We start from the raw sequence: 14,314 nt of genomic DNA, 5'->3' as shown, positions 1-14,314 counted from the left end.
GATATTGTAAATTGCCTTGTAATGCAATATTCTTTTAGGAAAAGCTCTTGCCAAATTTTCATATTTGATTTTGACTAGTCAAGTTGACGGGATCGGCACCGGACCGGAACCGGGCAAAACCGAACCGGAACTGGAGCGAACTTTAGGTAAGATTTAGGTCCATGCCAAAAAACCGATCCAGACCGGGTACATCAAGCCCTAACTATAAGATCTCTTTATCCATCTTATTCTATGGATCTCTGTGTTTCTTTCTGTTTTTCTCTCTCTCTCTGTCACTTTGCATGTCTCTCACTACCTATCTACATCTATCTAACCCTCTTTCTCTCTCTCTCTCACTCTACACGTCTCAAACTACCTATCTATCGCTATCTTGCCCTCTTTCTCTCTCTCGCTTGGTCTCGGTTTCAGTCTGTGTATCCATATGCCTCTCTGCCACCCTTTCTGTCTCTGTCTCTCTCTTTATCTCTATATACATGCCTCTTTCTCTCTCTTTCCCAGTGTGTCTCTGTCTATCTCTCTCTTTCTCTCCATGTGTCTCTGTACCCTATTTTTCTCTCTCCCCTTTTTCCCGTATATGTCTACGACCGCTGTTTTTACTCATACGGGATAAAACCCATTCATGATGTAGTTGGATTTTCCTCTAATTCAGACCCATCGACTATGTTAAGGAGGAGTTCTACTCAGCACATTCAAAGGACAGCTCGATAGGAATGTCAAAATATTGTAGTTAATCGTGGCCATTATAATGTGTGTGGGTGCACTGATATCCACCGTCGATCGGTATCGTGGTCTCATCAGTTATAACGGCATAAGTGATCTTGACCGTTATAACACATGTGAGTGCACCGATCTCCACCGTTCGATCGGTCCGACAGTCATCCTCTCTACGATATAATCCTATTCTATCTTTGATCCTAATTTCTATCTTTATTCCTATTTTATATTTAAACTTATATTGAATCCTATTCACAAAGCCTCTAACGAGTATATAATAGTTGATTATTACTAACTAATCTTTGTTAAGTTCCAATCGAACTGTCCTTTGAACGTGACGAGTAGAACTCCTCCTTAACAGACTAATGATAACATTTTCGCACATAGGTAAATTCCCAAACGTATGGTGATGTTTTTCACCAATCGTCAACTGTTTACTATGAGTAGGACCCAAATAGCAAGTTTGAACGCTGTTCACAGTTTGAGAGGCCGAACAATATTACATATTTCAGAACAGGTCTCACATGACAAAATCCGACATGGTGGTGCAGGGAAATCTCCAAACAGGATTTCTTCCTGTCTTCGGCGTTCTTTCCCTGACAAGAAAAACTCGAAATCTAGAGCCAGAGAAAAAGCGGAATTCCTATTAATGGACATCGATGCTTCGTCTACAGCGTAATGATGATGTAAGCTTAGCCGCACCCTTAAATTCCAAAATTTCACAGGCCCAGAACGATGTAATATACGAGAGTAATGGGCAGTGCAATCAGCATTCCGAATATTACCCTGCATAAAAAATGCCCTTTAAAGAAAGTTTATCTGCCGAAAAATCTTCTAGTATTCGCATTCTTCGGCAGTCTTACCCAGTACTGAATACCGTGGGAAGGACATCATAATCTTTGGCAAAGACGAAGGTAACAATTCCTTGCGGCAGCGCCGCCTAACGATTGTACCAGAGTAAGCATTTGGACTAAGTAAAAGAATAATACCCTTTGCTTTCATTACCTGTACGATTGCGATGCGGAGAAGGGTCCCTCTCAGGCCAAATGCAAAAGACACCGCCGCCATCACCGCCGGCCCCGTGACGAACCTCATCGCCATAGAGAAGATTGCTGCCGATCTCCCACAGGCTACTATCTTAGGCTGGAGGGCCATAAACAAGCCTGGCGATCACTTAACGGAAACTATTATCGTGCGGGAAAAATGTTTAGGCTGTAATAAAATGGAAAGTAGGATCCCTTGCTTTTCAGCTATAGACTTTGGCGGAGTGGTAGGCTTCTAAGTGTTAAGAAAGTGCAGATATACGTCTCAGGTCTGGTGGACGACAGTCTAAGTAATGGTCTTGGTATGAGCTGTCAATTTTAGCGCAGTGGCAATCGCTTGAGTCTAAAAGAAGTATCAGAACAAGGGTGGAGGGTTATTTACAGCCGCTATAGCTTTTAGCACAGTTGTAGGCTCCTGAAGCTTAGGCAAGTATACGTGTAGAATCAGAGCTACGTGGCAGGTTTATTGGACTCAAGAACAGTATTGCCCTGGCAATCAGCTATAGAATTCCTCGCCCTTGAATCTTAGTGAGGAGTCCGATCTAGGTTGAAGGTTTGTCGGAGCTAAGAAAAGAAGTAGCACCCTTGCTAATATTAACATAGTAGCAGAGTCACCCTCGGTGTTTTTGGTACTTATGTCCAGCTATAGCTTTCAGGATAGTCGTAGTCACATGACTTGAAAGAGTAAGCACGAAACAAAAGAAAAGGTAAAACAAGGAGAAGCTTTAAACCCACCCAGGCTAAACATCGCCATTCCCAGCCCAGCATCGGAGATGATGGAGATTGACTTCTGCACTACTCTGGGCATCCCAATATGCCACCTACACCGCAAAATAAACCGGTGAGGAATCCCGATCATAACAGAAGGACCAAAAACTATAGCTGATAGCAAGGGTGCTTCTTGTCCTCGTAGAATTATCTTGACAGAGTTGTGAACTTACCTGAACGAGATAAGAGACCAGATCAAGCCAACTAAGCTACAGTATGTGTTTGGGTTTCGAAGGAGTTTCCTCCACACCATGATAAGTGTTATCTTCGTCATCACCATTGCTGTCGGCGTCTGCTGCAAGTTCCCCGCTACATCCTCAGTGGCCGGCGAGCTAGATTTTTCCTCACCTCCTTGCGCCGCTTCTGACAAATGGGTCGGCAACAGTTAAAAGAATGAACCACAACTCAGCCCTTACGTGATAATAACGAATCAAGATCGTGGACGGCTGACCAAGGGAACATGATGGAGCCAAACATACCATCCGTCCAGACCTTGCCCTGGAGGGATAACCCGTTCACTCACCGTTCCTTCATTCAACTCCGTCATCCTTTCCGTCCGACACCCCGGGCGGGAACGGAGCTTGACGGAACGCAAACGAATCGTTCAGTCCCCAAGCACTATCAACGAGAATTCAAAACAGTAAAACAGTAATCGACGTCTTAAGTTGAAATCGTCATCGGCAACTTCAGACGTAAAAGTCCCAGACGAGAAAATAAAAGCAAAGACTGCAAAATAGGGACCTTTCGGGTGCGAGACTGTCAAACGTATCTCTTTGGCAGCGTCATGGCGGACGGACGATGCATCTGTGCTCCGCACAAACGTATGAAGCTCTCTCGAGCTCCGTGGCGAGCTGGCAATGGAGCTCTCGTCTCCGGGCACAATCCTTGATACGTAGCAGCGTGATGACTTAGAAGGGTCTTCGTCGAGAACATATCCCACGTCAGCGCCGGGGTAACTAGCCAGAAGAAGAGCTCGGGCGGCCCTATACTCGTAGAGGAAGAGGAGAAGCGTGTACCACACAACGCACTGTAGAACGAGAATCTGAACCATAAGGCTGGCGGAGGAATCCCCGTACATGGCGCTGAGCAAGGGGATTCCTACGACGAGCGTGTTGGGAAGGGTGCCGAGGGAGAAGGCGGAGATTGCCCAGTCGAGGGCCGCGCCGCCCCGCGCGTGCGAGAACACCGCCGCGAATAGAACGATGATCTTTTGGAGCGAGTCGGCGGCGATGAAGCGAAGATTCATCTTGTACGGATCGTTGGAGGCGATGCAGTGGAAAGAAAGCAAAGGCACGGCGAAGACGGCGACGAAGCGGTTTATGCCTGCGCACTGCTCTGGCGAGAAGATAGCCCACCATCGAACCGAGCCGTAGGCCAAGATCATGGCCACGTACAGCGGCACCACCGCTACCATTACATCGTAAAACTCCGCCCCGGTTATCATGGAGCTTGGAGGAAAGAGGGGGAGGGGGGGGGGGGGGGGTTGTTTTTCCACTGTTGGATTATGAGGTATTCCTTTGAAATGCGTTGAGGCGATTTAAAGGAACGGTGGAGACCCGCTTCGCCTCCTGGAATATCCCTGGGCGCCAATATTCAGAGTAGGAAAGAAAGATAGAGAGCGAATGCTTATAAGAGAATGAAAGAGACAGATCGAGGGGAAAGACAACCGGAGAGAGAGGGAGAGATCTTGCGAGGAGTGACCGCGACGGATAGATAGAGAGAGAGATGGGGCGAAAGACAGGAATGAGATAGAGATCGAGCACAGCGGAAAATAATAATGAGATATGGAGAACGAGATGGGCGGGAACGGAGGGGGGAGAGACAGATATACAGATAGACAGAGAGAAACCACTCTTGTTTGCTAGGGAATAAAAATAACTATCCATGGTTGACTAAGTTATAATTTTAAGTTTGCCCACGTCCATTAATAAACATTTAACCCAAAACTTTACGTCGCATTATAATGAGAGCCTCACAGGCCCCGCTACGACACTTCGTTTCTCAAGGGGTTATCTGATGGGACAGTCGACAACTTTGCGGCATTAAATACAATCCTAGTCGACAAAACTTCTTTTTTTTGTCACACAGACTACATCACAGTGTACCACAGGTTAAAACGACCAATAAGCTTTTAGATTATTTCCTTCACCATAAAGTGTGTACAATTGGATTGATACGGCCTGGTTGGCAACAAAAAATAAGCACGCATTGTTCATACTTCAAATTTAATTTTCACCGCCGTGCCATTGGTATCTATTGAACCCAAAATGCAAGGCAAGGCTAGAGTTCAATCCAGGAAAGATAAAAGTGCAACATGGATATCATTAGCGAGGACAAACAGAGAACAAAATGAAAAGACATTTCCAAAAAAGTCCCATTAGGCTTAAGAACATTGGAAATACAACACACGTTTCAATATCGAATGCTGATCCAACTTCCAGAACATTTCAGGGTTAAATAACAAGAAGAGATTTCAACCGTCGGCATAAAATTTCAATAAATCGATTGAGAAATACAGTATACACCTCAAAGCTAAGTGCAATCGGCAGAGTTAATGGTTGAAGAAGGGCAACCTGGTCAAGGGGCTTCTCCTTTGCCGAGGGACCAGCCAACGAAGCTCTCTCTCTCTCTTTCTTCCTCTCGCTCTCTATCCCTCTCTTTCTCTCTCTCTCTCTCTCTCTCTCTCTCTCTCTCTCTCTCTCTCTCTCTCTCTCTCTCTCTCTCTCTCTCTCTCTCTCTCTCTCTCTCTCTCTCTCTCTCTCTCTCTCTCTCTCTCTCTCTCTCTCTCTCTCTCTCTCTCTCTCTCTCTCTCTCTCTCTCTCTCTCTCTCTCTCTCTCTCTCTCTCTCTCTCTCTCTCTCTCTCTCTCTCTCTCTCTTTCTCTCTTTCTCTCTCTCTCTCTCTCTCTCTCTCTCTCTCTCTCTCTATATATATATATATATATATATATATATATATATCTTTATCTCCCCCATTCTCTCTCTGTCCCATTCCTAATCTCCCTGTTTCTCTTTCTCTCTCGCTCTGGGACGCGGAAAAGGATTGCAAGGGGCAGGTGCGGCGTTATCGTCGTCGTCACCAAATGCTTCTAGTTTTTACGCTTTGAAAGGCGTCGAGGAGTCAGATTGTCGTCCTGCCGTAGCAATATCGCCTGATGAAATCGTCTCGTTGCTGCGGTTGCAATATCTCCAAGGAAAGTCGTCTCCGTCGCTTAATAGAGAAGACAAGACCTTAAATAAAGTGGATGGGAAGTTGAGAAATGAGAGAAAGAGGTAATGCCAATGGGTCTCAAACATTTGCCATTTCTTTCTCTCTCTATCCCTCTCTGATGTAAACGTATCTAATTCGCGTTCACTCTTTTATTTCGGCTTGCTTGTTATTGGCCTCTCTCCATTAATCGCGTTATTTTTTTATATGGCTATCTTTTTCTCCCGACATATCACTCCCCATTAGCGGACTGGCTTTCTACACATGGGTTACATATTTCAACTCATAAAAGTCAAACTATATCAACATCAAGACGACATGTAATCAATTTCAATCTAATCTATTGGTTATAGGCAACCAAAAAATTGGATATAAGATACGGTGAAACAGTCGTAGTTTTATCTGTAAGTTAACGGACGGTGGACAGACCATTGGTTTTCCTACAAGTTACCGGATAGGACAGTCGAGCCATTTTCCGGTACTCAAGACAATCCATGTTCACAAACGTTTTCATTTCTCACAAAGCCGACATTAGAATGTATCACAGATTAAAGGGACAAGTAAATTTTAAGATCATTTCCTGGATAACGATGTGGGTATGTGTGGAAGGATATGCCCTGGTCAGCAATAAAAAAATAGCACACATTGTTGATTTCTTCAATTTTTTATGTTCGCCGCCTTCCGATTAATCTACAGTTGACCCAAAATTCTAGGCATCTCTAGAGTTAGGTCCAGGAAAGGTAAGAACGCAAGGTTCATACCATCAGCTAGGACAAACGGAGAATGAAAAGGATATAGTTTTTTTCAAATGAATGACCCACTAGTCTCAAAAGGGTTACATATACTGTATATAACGCTTCCCATTGAAATAGACAGTATAATGAAGACATTCGTTTATAACTTGACTGCATATCCTGTTGGCAGAGTTACTGGTCGAAGAAGGCACACCGGGTCCATGCGCTCTCCCTTAACGTGGGACCGGCCAACGATGCTGTCTCTCTCTCCCGCTCTCTCGTTCTTTCTCTCTCCCCCCTCCCCTTTCTCTCGCTCCCCCTCTCCCCTTCTCTCTCTTTTTGCCTTCCTCTCTCACTCTGTCTCTCTCCATTCTCCTATCTCTCTCTCTCTCTCACTCACCTTCTGCCTTTTTATCTCCGTCTCCCTATTTTGGATGTGGAATAGGATCGCAAAGGGAAGGAGAGTTACTCTCCTTGTCGTCAAAGGAGAGCGGTTTTGACGCTATAGAAGCTAAGGAAGAGTTAAGGTTGCCTTCGTGCACTCGTGCCATAGCAGTATCACCCGATGAAATCGCCGTCTCGCTGACGTTGCTGTGTCGCCAGGAACAATCTTGTTCGTCACTGGTGGCATAATCGTAAAGATAGACGGTGGGAAGGTGAGGGAAACTATCGGCTTTAGAGAACAATGAGAGAAAGAGGGAAATGCAAATGGGTCTCAAACATCTTCCATCTCTCTCTCTACCTCTCGAATATAAATATAAATATATTTCACGCTCACCCTCTTTTTTTTTGCTCTTGCTCTTTGTTGGTCCCTCTCCATCTGTCGCCCTCTTTTTGTTTGGCCATTTTTTTTCCTCTATCTATACCAGTCCACGTTAGCTGAGAGGCTATCTATACACGGGTAATATATTTCCCCATCTAAAAGTCAAACTATATCTCCACCAAGACGCCAGCGAATCAATTTCTATCCAACCAATAGGAGAACTATATTTGTTGATTTCCATCCATCGTTATACTTCCGGATCGTCCCGGACGAGGACGATGGACGAGACGGGACGAAATTCGTCCCGGCTGACGTCCATCATTTTCCCCGGGACGAAGGACAGGACGGTACTTCGTCCGGGACCGTCCTGTCCTACCTCTCTTGGACGAAGATTCGGACCGTCCCAACTCTCCTAGACGAATTTTCGTCCCGTCGGGACAAAAATAGATAGAATTTCACGCCGCCAGCCCTAGTATTGTCCTTCGAAAGGAATTCGGCGTAGGGAAGCACGAGTCGTACCCAGTACCTTGCAGAGCCATCGGGTTGCCTTCTGAAACCCACCTTTGTCTTCCTCCATCTCTGCGAGTGATAGCGGTGATTCACCGTCGCGAAGGTGTTCCACCGCCGGGAAGGTATGTTTTCTACCTATCTATTCTTCTATCTATCTACCTTTCTATATATCTATCTCTCTCTATCCATCTATCTATCTACCTATCTATCGATCTTTCTATCTATCTTTCTATCTATCTATCTATCTATCTGACGATCTAGCTATCTATCGATCTTTCTATGTAGCTATCTATCTACCTATCTAACTATCTACCTATCTATCGATCTTTCTATCCATCTATCCACCTATCTATCGATCTAACAGTCGATCTAGCTATCTATCGATCATTCTATCTATCTATCTTTCTATCTATCTATCTTTCTATCTATCTATCTATCTATCTATCTATCGATCTTTCTATCTATCTACCTAGCTATCGATCTATCCTTCTATCGATCTGTCCTTCTATCTGTCTATCGATCTATCCTTCTATCGATCTGTCCTTCTATCTGTCTCAGAATCAAAAAGAAGAAAAAATATATAGAGGGAAAAGAAAAAATATATAAAGAATAGAAAAAATAATTATAAATTATCGTCCACTTTGGACGTCCACCGTCCGGGTACCCCAGATGAACGAACTTTTCGTCCAATGGGACGAGATTCGTCCCGTCCGGGGTACGTCGAATGATTTTTCGTCCAATATTTCATCGGGGCCCATGGACGGGACGAAAATTTCGTCCCGGGACGAAATCTTCGTCCCATCCATGTCCCGGAAGTGGACCATCGTTCTCCTTTCTGGTCATAGGAGAACTAGATACATGCATTTCAACGACCAATGAAGCAAATATCTTTCAATTTCCAACAGGTACGTTATTCCATACATTTAATGAATTACTTCAGTTATCTCTTTATTCTTTGCGTTTTCACTAACAATGATTAAATGTTTCTTCGTTTTTTTTCTGTGCTAGTTCGCTATGAACGCCTACGCTCTAGTGGCTACGCCTATGGACAGGAAGTAATTGGTCTACATTGCAAGCCACAATCAGCTTTTAATCATTTCTCGCGTCGTCGACGCAGACCCATTTTCCCATCCACTAACTGGGCACGATCAAAGTCGACCTCAAACATCTTACGCCTCCACGTATTGTGCCGCTGACTTCTCTATGAAAGTTAAAAGTTCAACCACACAACTGCGACACGCGGCATGTAGGAAGGGACCGATCGCAAGGGCGGTATGACTTAATTTATACCCTTTTTATATCAGCGAAAACGGTATCTCGGTCGAGAAACCAAAGTTTTTTCTGTTTTGTTTGGTGGAGCTAAGACTTTATTGTTCATCTGCGCGATCGTTTCTAAAGATCAATCAAGCCACGTCAGCATGGTCATCGACAAATAGGAATTAAAATCACAGTAGACTAGTAAGAGTGGAACATGTACCTATACTCTGTTATGAGAAATAGACGATCAGGATTAAATATAAGATAATATAGATGGCTAGGATTAAATATATATATAGGATTTAATCTTGTAGATATGATTAAATCTAGACAGGTTAACATCACCATTAGACAATCTAACGGTCCGGATTAAATCTAGCTCATCTATTTCTCTACGTCTGAATCTTGGATAACAACGATCTTTATTTCTCACGATCTTTTCATCTATCTCCATTCTCATTATTCTTCTTCTATGTAATCTACTTGTACTTCTCCATAAAGATCTCTAAAGTTTCTCTCCGGCAAAGTTTCAATCGCTTTTATGGAGTATCCCAGTCATGTCTAAAATGCAGTCCTTATTTGTATATATTATAATCAACAAATGTTGTCAGGCCAACCAGTATGTTTGCCCAATTAATGTTGACAACTCATAACCCAAAATCTAATGTTCTTACTCATACAACCCATTTTCCTTCATAATATATGGAAGCGTCTTTCCTCAACTAGCTGTACTTCTCCCGTCTTGCCTGTTTTTAACTCGCCAGCAGAACAGTTCTCAAGTCCTGTAACTTTGCAGCAAAGAGAATAACCAAAAGACTTAGTAAGTTCTTCTGTTGTCAAAACAGAGAAATACTATCCGTATATACTAACAAGGAAATATCCAGGTATTATTTCCCCTTTTGATTGTACTCCCCAATCGAATATCAAATTGAAAACAAAAACTTTGGGAGATGTTTATAATGGTCAAAACTCTAGTCCTAAAGAGCTCTTCGTGTGTTTTGTATGATATCCAATTGCATCCTGTTTTTATATCAACAAAATAAACCTCTCGGAACCTAATTTATTTACTACTGCATCAAAGAATCTCAATTGGATGCAGGCCATGACTTTGGAATTTCAAGCTCCCATGAAAAATAACACATGGACACTGGTACTTCGTGATCCACATTTTCATGTTATTGGGTGTAAATGGGTCTATAAATGAAAATATAAACCATCTGGTGGAATTGAATGTTACAAAGCCCACTTGGTTGCAAAAGGATACAACCAACAAGAGTGTTTTTATTTTAATGAAACATTCAGTTCAGTAATCAAACATACAACAATTTGACACATGCTATCTCTTGTGGTTTGTCAAAAGTGGCATATTCATCAACTAGTTGTATCAAATGCCTTCCTTCATGGTGACTTACAAGAAACCCTCTTTATGGAACAACCGACAGGGTTCAAAAAAAGAAAATTTTCCTGATCATGTATGTCGTTTAAACGAGACCATCTACTTGTTAAAACAGTCTCCACGAGCCTGGTTTACCAACTTAAAACTAAGTTATCATCTTTTGGGTTTGTTGGTTCAAAACCGATACATCTCTGTTTTTAAATTTATGCCTAATCCAATTTCCCTTCTGATTTAGGTTGATGATCTTTTAACTCTGGGCCTAATATTATTGATATCAGTAATCTAGTTACTCAATTGCACTCTCAATTTGCAATAAAGGACTTAGGACCTGCTCATTTTTTCTTAGGTATTGAGTTCCTATAACAAGGTAACAGCTATTTATTAACTCAAGCTAAATATATCTTACCAATTATTGACAATTATAAGCAGATAATTTTAAGCCACTCCCCACACCATATACTCTCTTAGAATCTACTGACTTGGATACTCCACTCATTGACGGAACAATCTATAGGCAGACTACTGGTGCATTGCTATATTTAACCTTAACTAGACCAGACATTGCATTCTTCGTAAATAAAGCTTGAAATAAAATCACTCACCTACAGTTGGTGATTGGCAATTTCTCAAACAATTACTTTGATATTTGAAAGGAACGGTTTATCATGGACTTCATATGTATAATGATCCTTACCTTACTTTAAATGTTTTTAGCAATGCTTATTGGGCTGGAAATAAAGCAGATAGAAGGTCTAGGAGTGCTTTTCTATTATATATTAGTAAAAATCTTATTTCATAGAGTTTCAAGAAACAACAAACCGTAGCCCGTTCAAGTACAGAAGCCGAATATAAGGCGCTAGCTAATTGTGCTGTTGAGATTTTATGGACTCAATCTATTTTAAAAGGAATACAAATTCAATCGGATCCGAGTCCAATTCTGTGGTGTGATAATATTGGAGCTACTTATCAGGCGGCTAATACAGTTTTTCATGCAAGGACTAAGCATTCCGAAATTGATCTTCATTTGTACGTGAGCAGGTGGCTGCCAAGAAAATCAGAGTAAATTTTATACGAGGGGCTGACCAGCTCGCAACTGCCTTGACTAAGCCACTACTAAAATCTCGATTTATTCCATTACGGAGCAAGCTCAACGCCCAAGAGTGGTCACTGCGCTTGAGGGGGGGTGAAGATGAAACAAGGGAAACCAGTGGAGTAACGGAGGACATTCCCTAGCGGAACAGCCAATAGGAACGTTAATAAGAAGTAGCCAATAGTAATCAAACAAATACCTTATACTCGTTAGAGAGTATATGATAGGAAACATATAAGTTCAAACATAGGTATGATTAAACATAGACAGGGTGAAACAAAGATAGGATTCAACGTTCACGATTATAGCAGGACATAGCCGTTATACTAGTTATAACGGCTATAATTAAAACGGATCGAACGATCCAGGCCATTTGATCCATAGCCATTATAGCAGATATAATGGCTATGATTTAAATACTTACTAAATATAGTATCATCTTATCTTATAAATACCAACCAATGTCAACGTTAGTGATTAAGGGAAATAAGAGATTTAACTACGACTTTGTGTCCCTGTCTCTTTCTCCTCCTCTCTTCTTTCCTCTCCCTTCTTCTCCTTCTCTCTCTCCAAACGAGGTGTGATCTTTACAAAGGGAACATGATGGAGCCAAACATACCATTTGTCCAGACCTTGTCTGAGAGGGATTACCCGTTCCCTCTCCGTTCCTTCACTCAACTCCATCATCCTTTCCGTCCAACACCCCAGGCGGGAACGGAGCTTGACAGAATACACATAAATCCTTCAGTTCCCAAGCACTATCAACGAGAATTCAAAACAGTAAACCAGTAATCAACATCTTAAGTTGACATCGTCATCGACAATTTCAGACGTCAACGTCCCAAATGAGAAAATAAAAGCGAAGACTGCAAAATAGACACCTTTCGGGAGCGGGACTGTCAAGCGTATCTCCTTTGCAGCATCATGGGGAACTTACGATTCATTTGTACTTCGCAGAAACCTAGGAAGCTCTCTCAAGCTTTATGCGATCTGGAAGTAGAGCTCTCGTCTCCTGGCATAATCCTTGATACGTAGCAGCGTGGTGACTTAGAATGGTCTTCCTCAAAATGGATCCCACGTCAGCGCCGAGGTAACTACCCATAAGAAGAGCTCGACGGCCCTATACTCATAAAGGAAGAGGCGAAGCGTGTACCACATAACGCACTGTAGAACGAGAATTTGAACCATGAGGCTGGCGGAGGAATCCCCGTACATGGCAATGAGCCAGAGGATTCCTACAACGAGCATGTTGGGAAGGGTACCAAGGGAGAAGGTGGAGATTGCCTAGTCGAGGGCGGCGACTTCCCGCGAGCGAGATGATGTAGGACAGACGCGGTCGACGTCCTACGACGGAAGTGTGCGGTCCGTTCGTCCCTCTCGGGGACGTTCATCTTGGGCGGCACGCCCGCCTTGTCGGTGGGTGTCCCGGAAAGGTCCTGCGCGGGGCCTCAATTCGTAGAAGCCGAGGATCACCATTCTTTACCCGGTCATCGCCCACGGGGTCGTCGTAGAGGCATTGGTGGGCCTGACGACCGGTGGGCGGATAGGTTCAGCCGACCGGATAGCGAATACGGCGGCGAACGATACAACGGCTTACGGCAGCCAAGGGGCGCGACGCGGCGCGAGGCGCAGCGGCGGCGGCGCAGGCGCGGCAGCGCGGCGCGTGGCGGCGCGGGGTGGCGGCGAGGTGGCGAGGGTGGCGGGGCATGGGGTGGCGAGGCGCGGGGTGGCGAGGCGCGGGGCGGCGCGGCGAGGCGTGGGGTGGCGCGGCGAGGCGCGGGGCGGCGCGAAGCGGCGCGCGAGGCGGGCTCGCGAGCCGCACGCTGGTGGCGTGCGGGGGCTGCGGCGGCGGCGGCTGCGGCCGCCTAGGGTTTCGTCGGGTGAGGCCGACGGACAGGGGGGGGTGGAACGGGAAGGGCGGCCAAGAAGGGCCCGTTCCGTTCCGCCCTACACTCACTAACCTTCTTTTCTTCTTTCTTTCTCTCACGGGAACGGGACGGACTTATTTTCCAAAAATTAATCAAGACTTAAGATGGAACGGGGGCCCTCTCTGTCCCTTATGTAGGGAGGGTAATGGGCCCTAAGGAGGGATCATAATAGGGGGAACCCATTAGGAAAGGGTCCCCTCTTAAGCCCACTAGTACATGGCTTATTTTAACATGAAAATTTAGCTAAACCTAGGAATTAAACTAGATATTAGAGGAAAGAAAATACCTAGATAACTGAGGGCTACGCCATCACGAGAACACCACCGTGAATAGAACGATGATGTTTTGGAGCAAGTCGGCAGCGATGAAGCTAGGATTCATCTTGTACAGATCGTTGGAGGCGATGCAATGAAAAAGAAAGTAAAGGCACGCGAAGACGGCGACGAAGCGGTTTATGCCTGCACACTGCTCTGGTGAGAAGATAGCCCACCACCGGAACGAGCCGTAGGCCAAGATCATGGCCAGCTACAGCAGCACCACCGCTACCATTACGTTGTAAAACTTCATCGTGGTTATCATGGAGCTTGGAGGAAAGTGTAGAGTTTGACCTTGACTTGGTCCCACATGGTTTATTTTATTTACCGCTGAGCACTCTCTCCACTTCTCGCTTAAGTTCCTTTGATTAAAGGAATAATGTTGAACATTATTCGTAGAACGAGAGTTTCTTTCTTCTGGTTTTTTCTTTTCGTCTTCTTCTCCCTTGTTCTCTCCCACCAGGACCTGTGCTACCAAGGAGTGGCAGCAGGAATTATATCCCAACATTTGGTATCAGATCCTGAAATCTGGTCCAATGAGGAAGTAAGAGCAGATCCATGCCATGACCGGCTAGTGAATCTGCCTCGCAA

General features: G+C 44.3%; 1 protein-coding gene, 1 long non-coding RNA gene and 1 pseudogene across 2 annotated transcripts; 1 reads left to right on the top strand and 2 right to left on the bottom strand.

Annotated features, from left to right (window-relative positions):
• Positions 1-1,136: 1,136 nt before the first annotated feature.
• Positions 1,137-3,978, bottom strand: LOC144703015 (putative auxin efflux carrier component 1c). The gene is made up of 6 exons (XM_078575087.1): positions 3,267-3,978; positions 2,699-2,888; positions 2,493-2,578; positions 1,720-1,877; positions 1,578-1,654; positions 1,137-1,500 (listed from the first exon to the last, which is right to left on the bottom strand). The coding sequence occupies exons 1-6, from the start codon at positions 3,967-3,969 to the stop codon at positions 1,434-1,436; spliced, it is 1,281 nt and encodes a 426-aa protein (XP_078431213.1). The 5' UTR covers positions 3,970-3,978; the 3' UTR covers positions 1,137-1,433.
• A 2,569-nt stretch (positions 3,979-6,547) lies between these two features.
• On the top strand, positions 6,548-9,119 carry LOC144703743 (uncharacterized). Its single transcript, XR_013581613.1, has 2 exons — positions 6,548-7,860; positions 8,747-9,119. It is a non-coding gene; the product is annotated as an uncharacterized LOC144703743 (long non-coding RNA).
• A 3,424-nt stretch (positions 9,120-12,543) lies between these two features.
• On the bottom strand, positions 12,544-13,976 carry LOC144702957 (auxin efflux carrier component 3a pseudogene; annotated as a pseudogene).
• Between the last annotated feature and the right edge of the window lie 338 nt (positions 13,977-14,314).

The sequence above is a fragment of the Wolffia australiana genome, chromosome 5, assembly GCF_029677425.1.
Source record: "Wolffia australiana isolate 7733 chromosome 5, ASM2967742v1".
NCBI classification, from domain to species: Eukaryota; Viridiplantae; Streptophyta; class Magnoliopsida; order Alismatales; family Araceae; genus Wolffia; species Wolffia australiana.
Note: the sequence above shows the minus strand (reverse complement) of the source record. Positions and strands in the feature narration are given on the sequence as shown.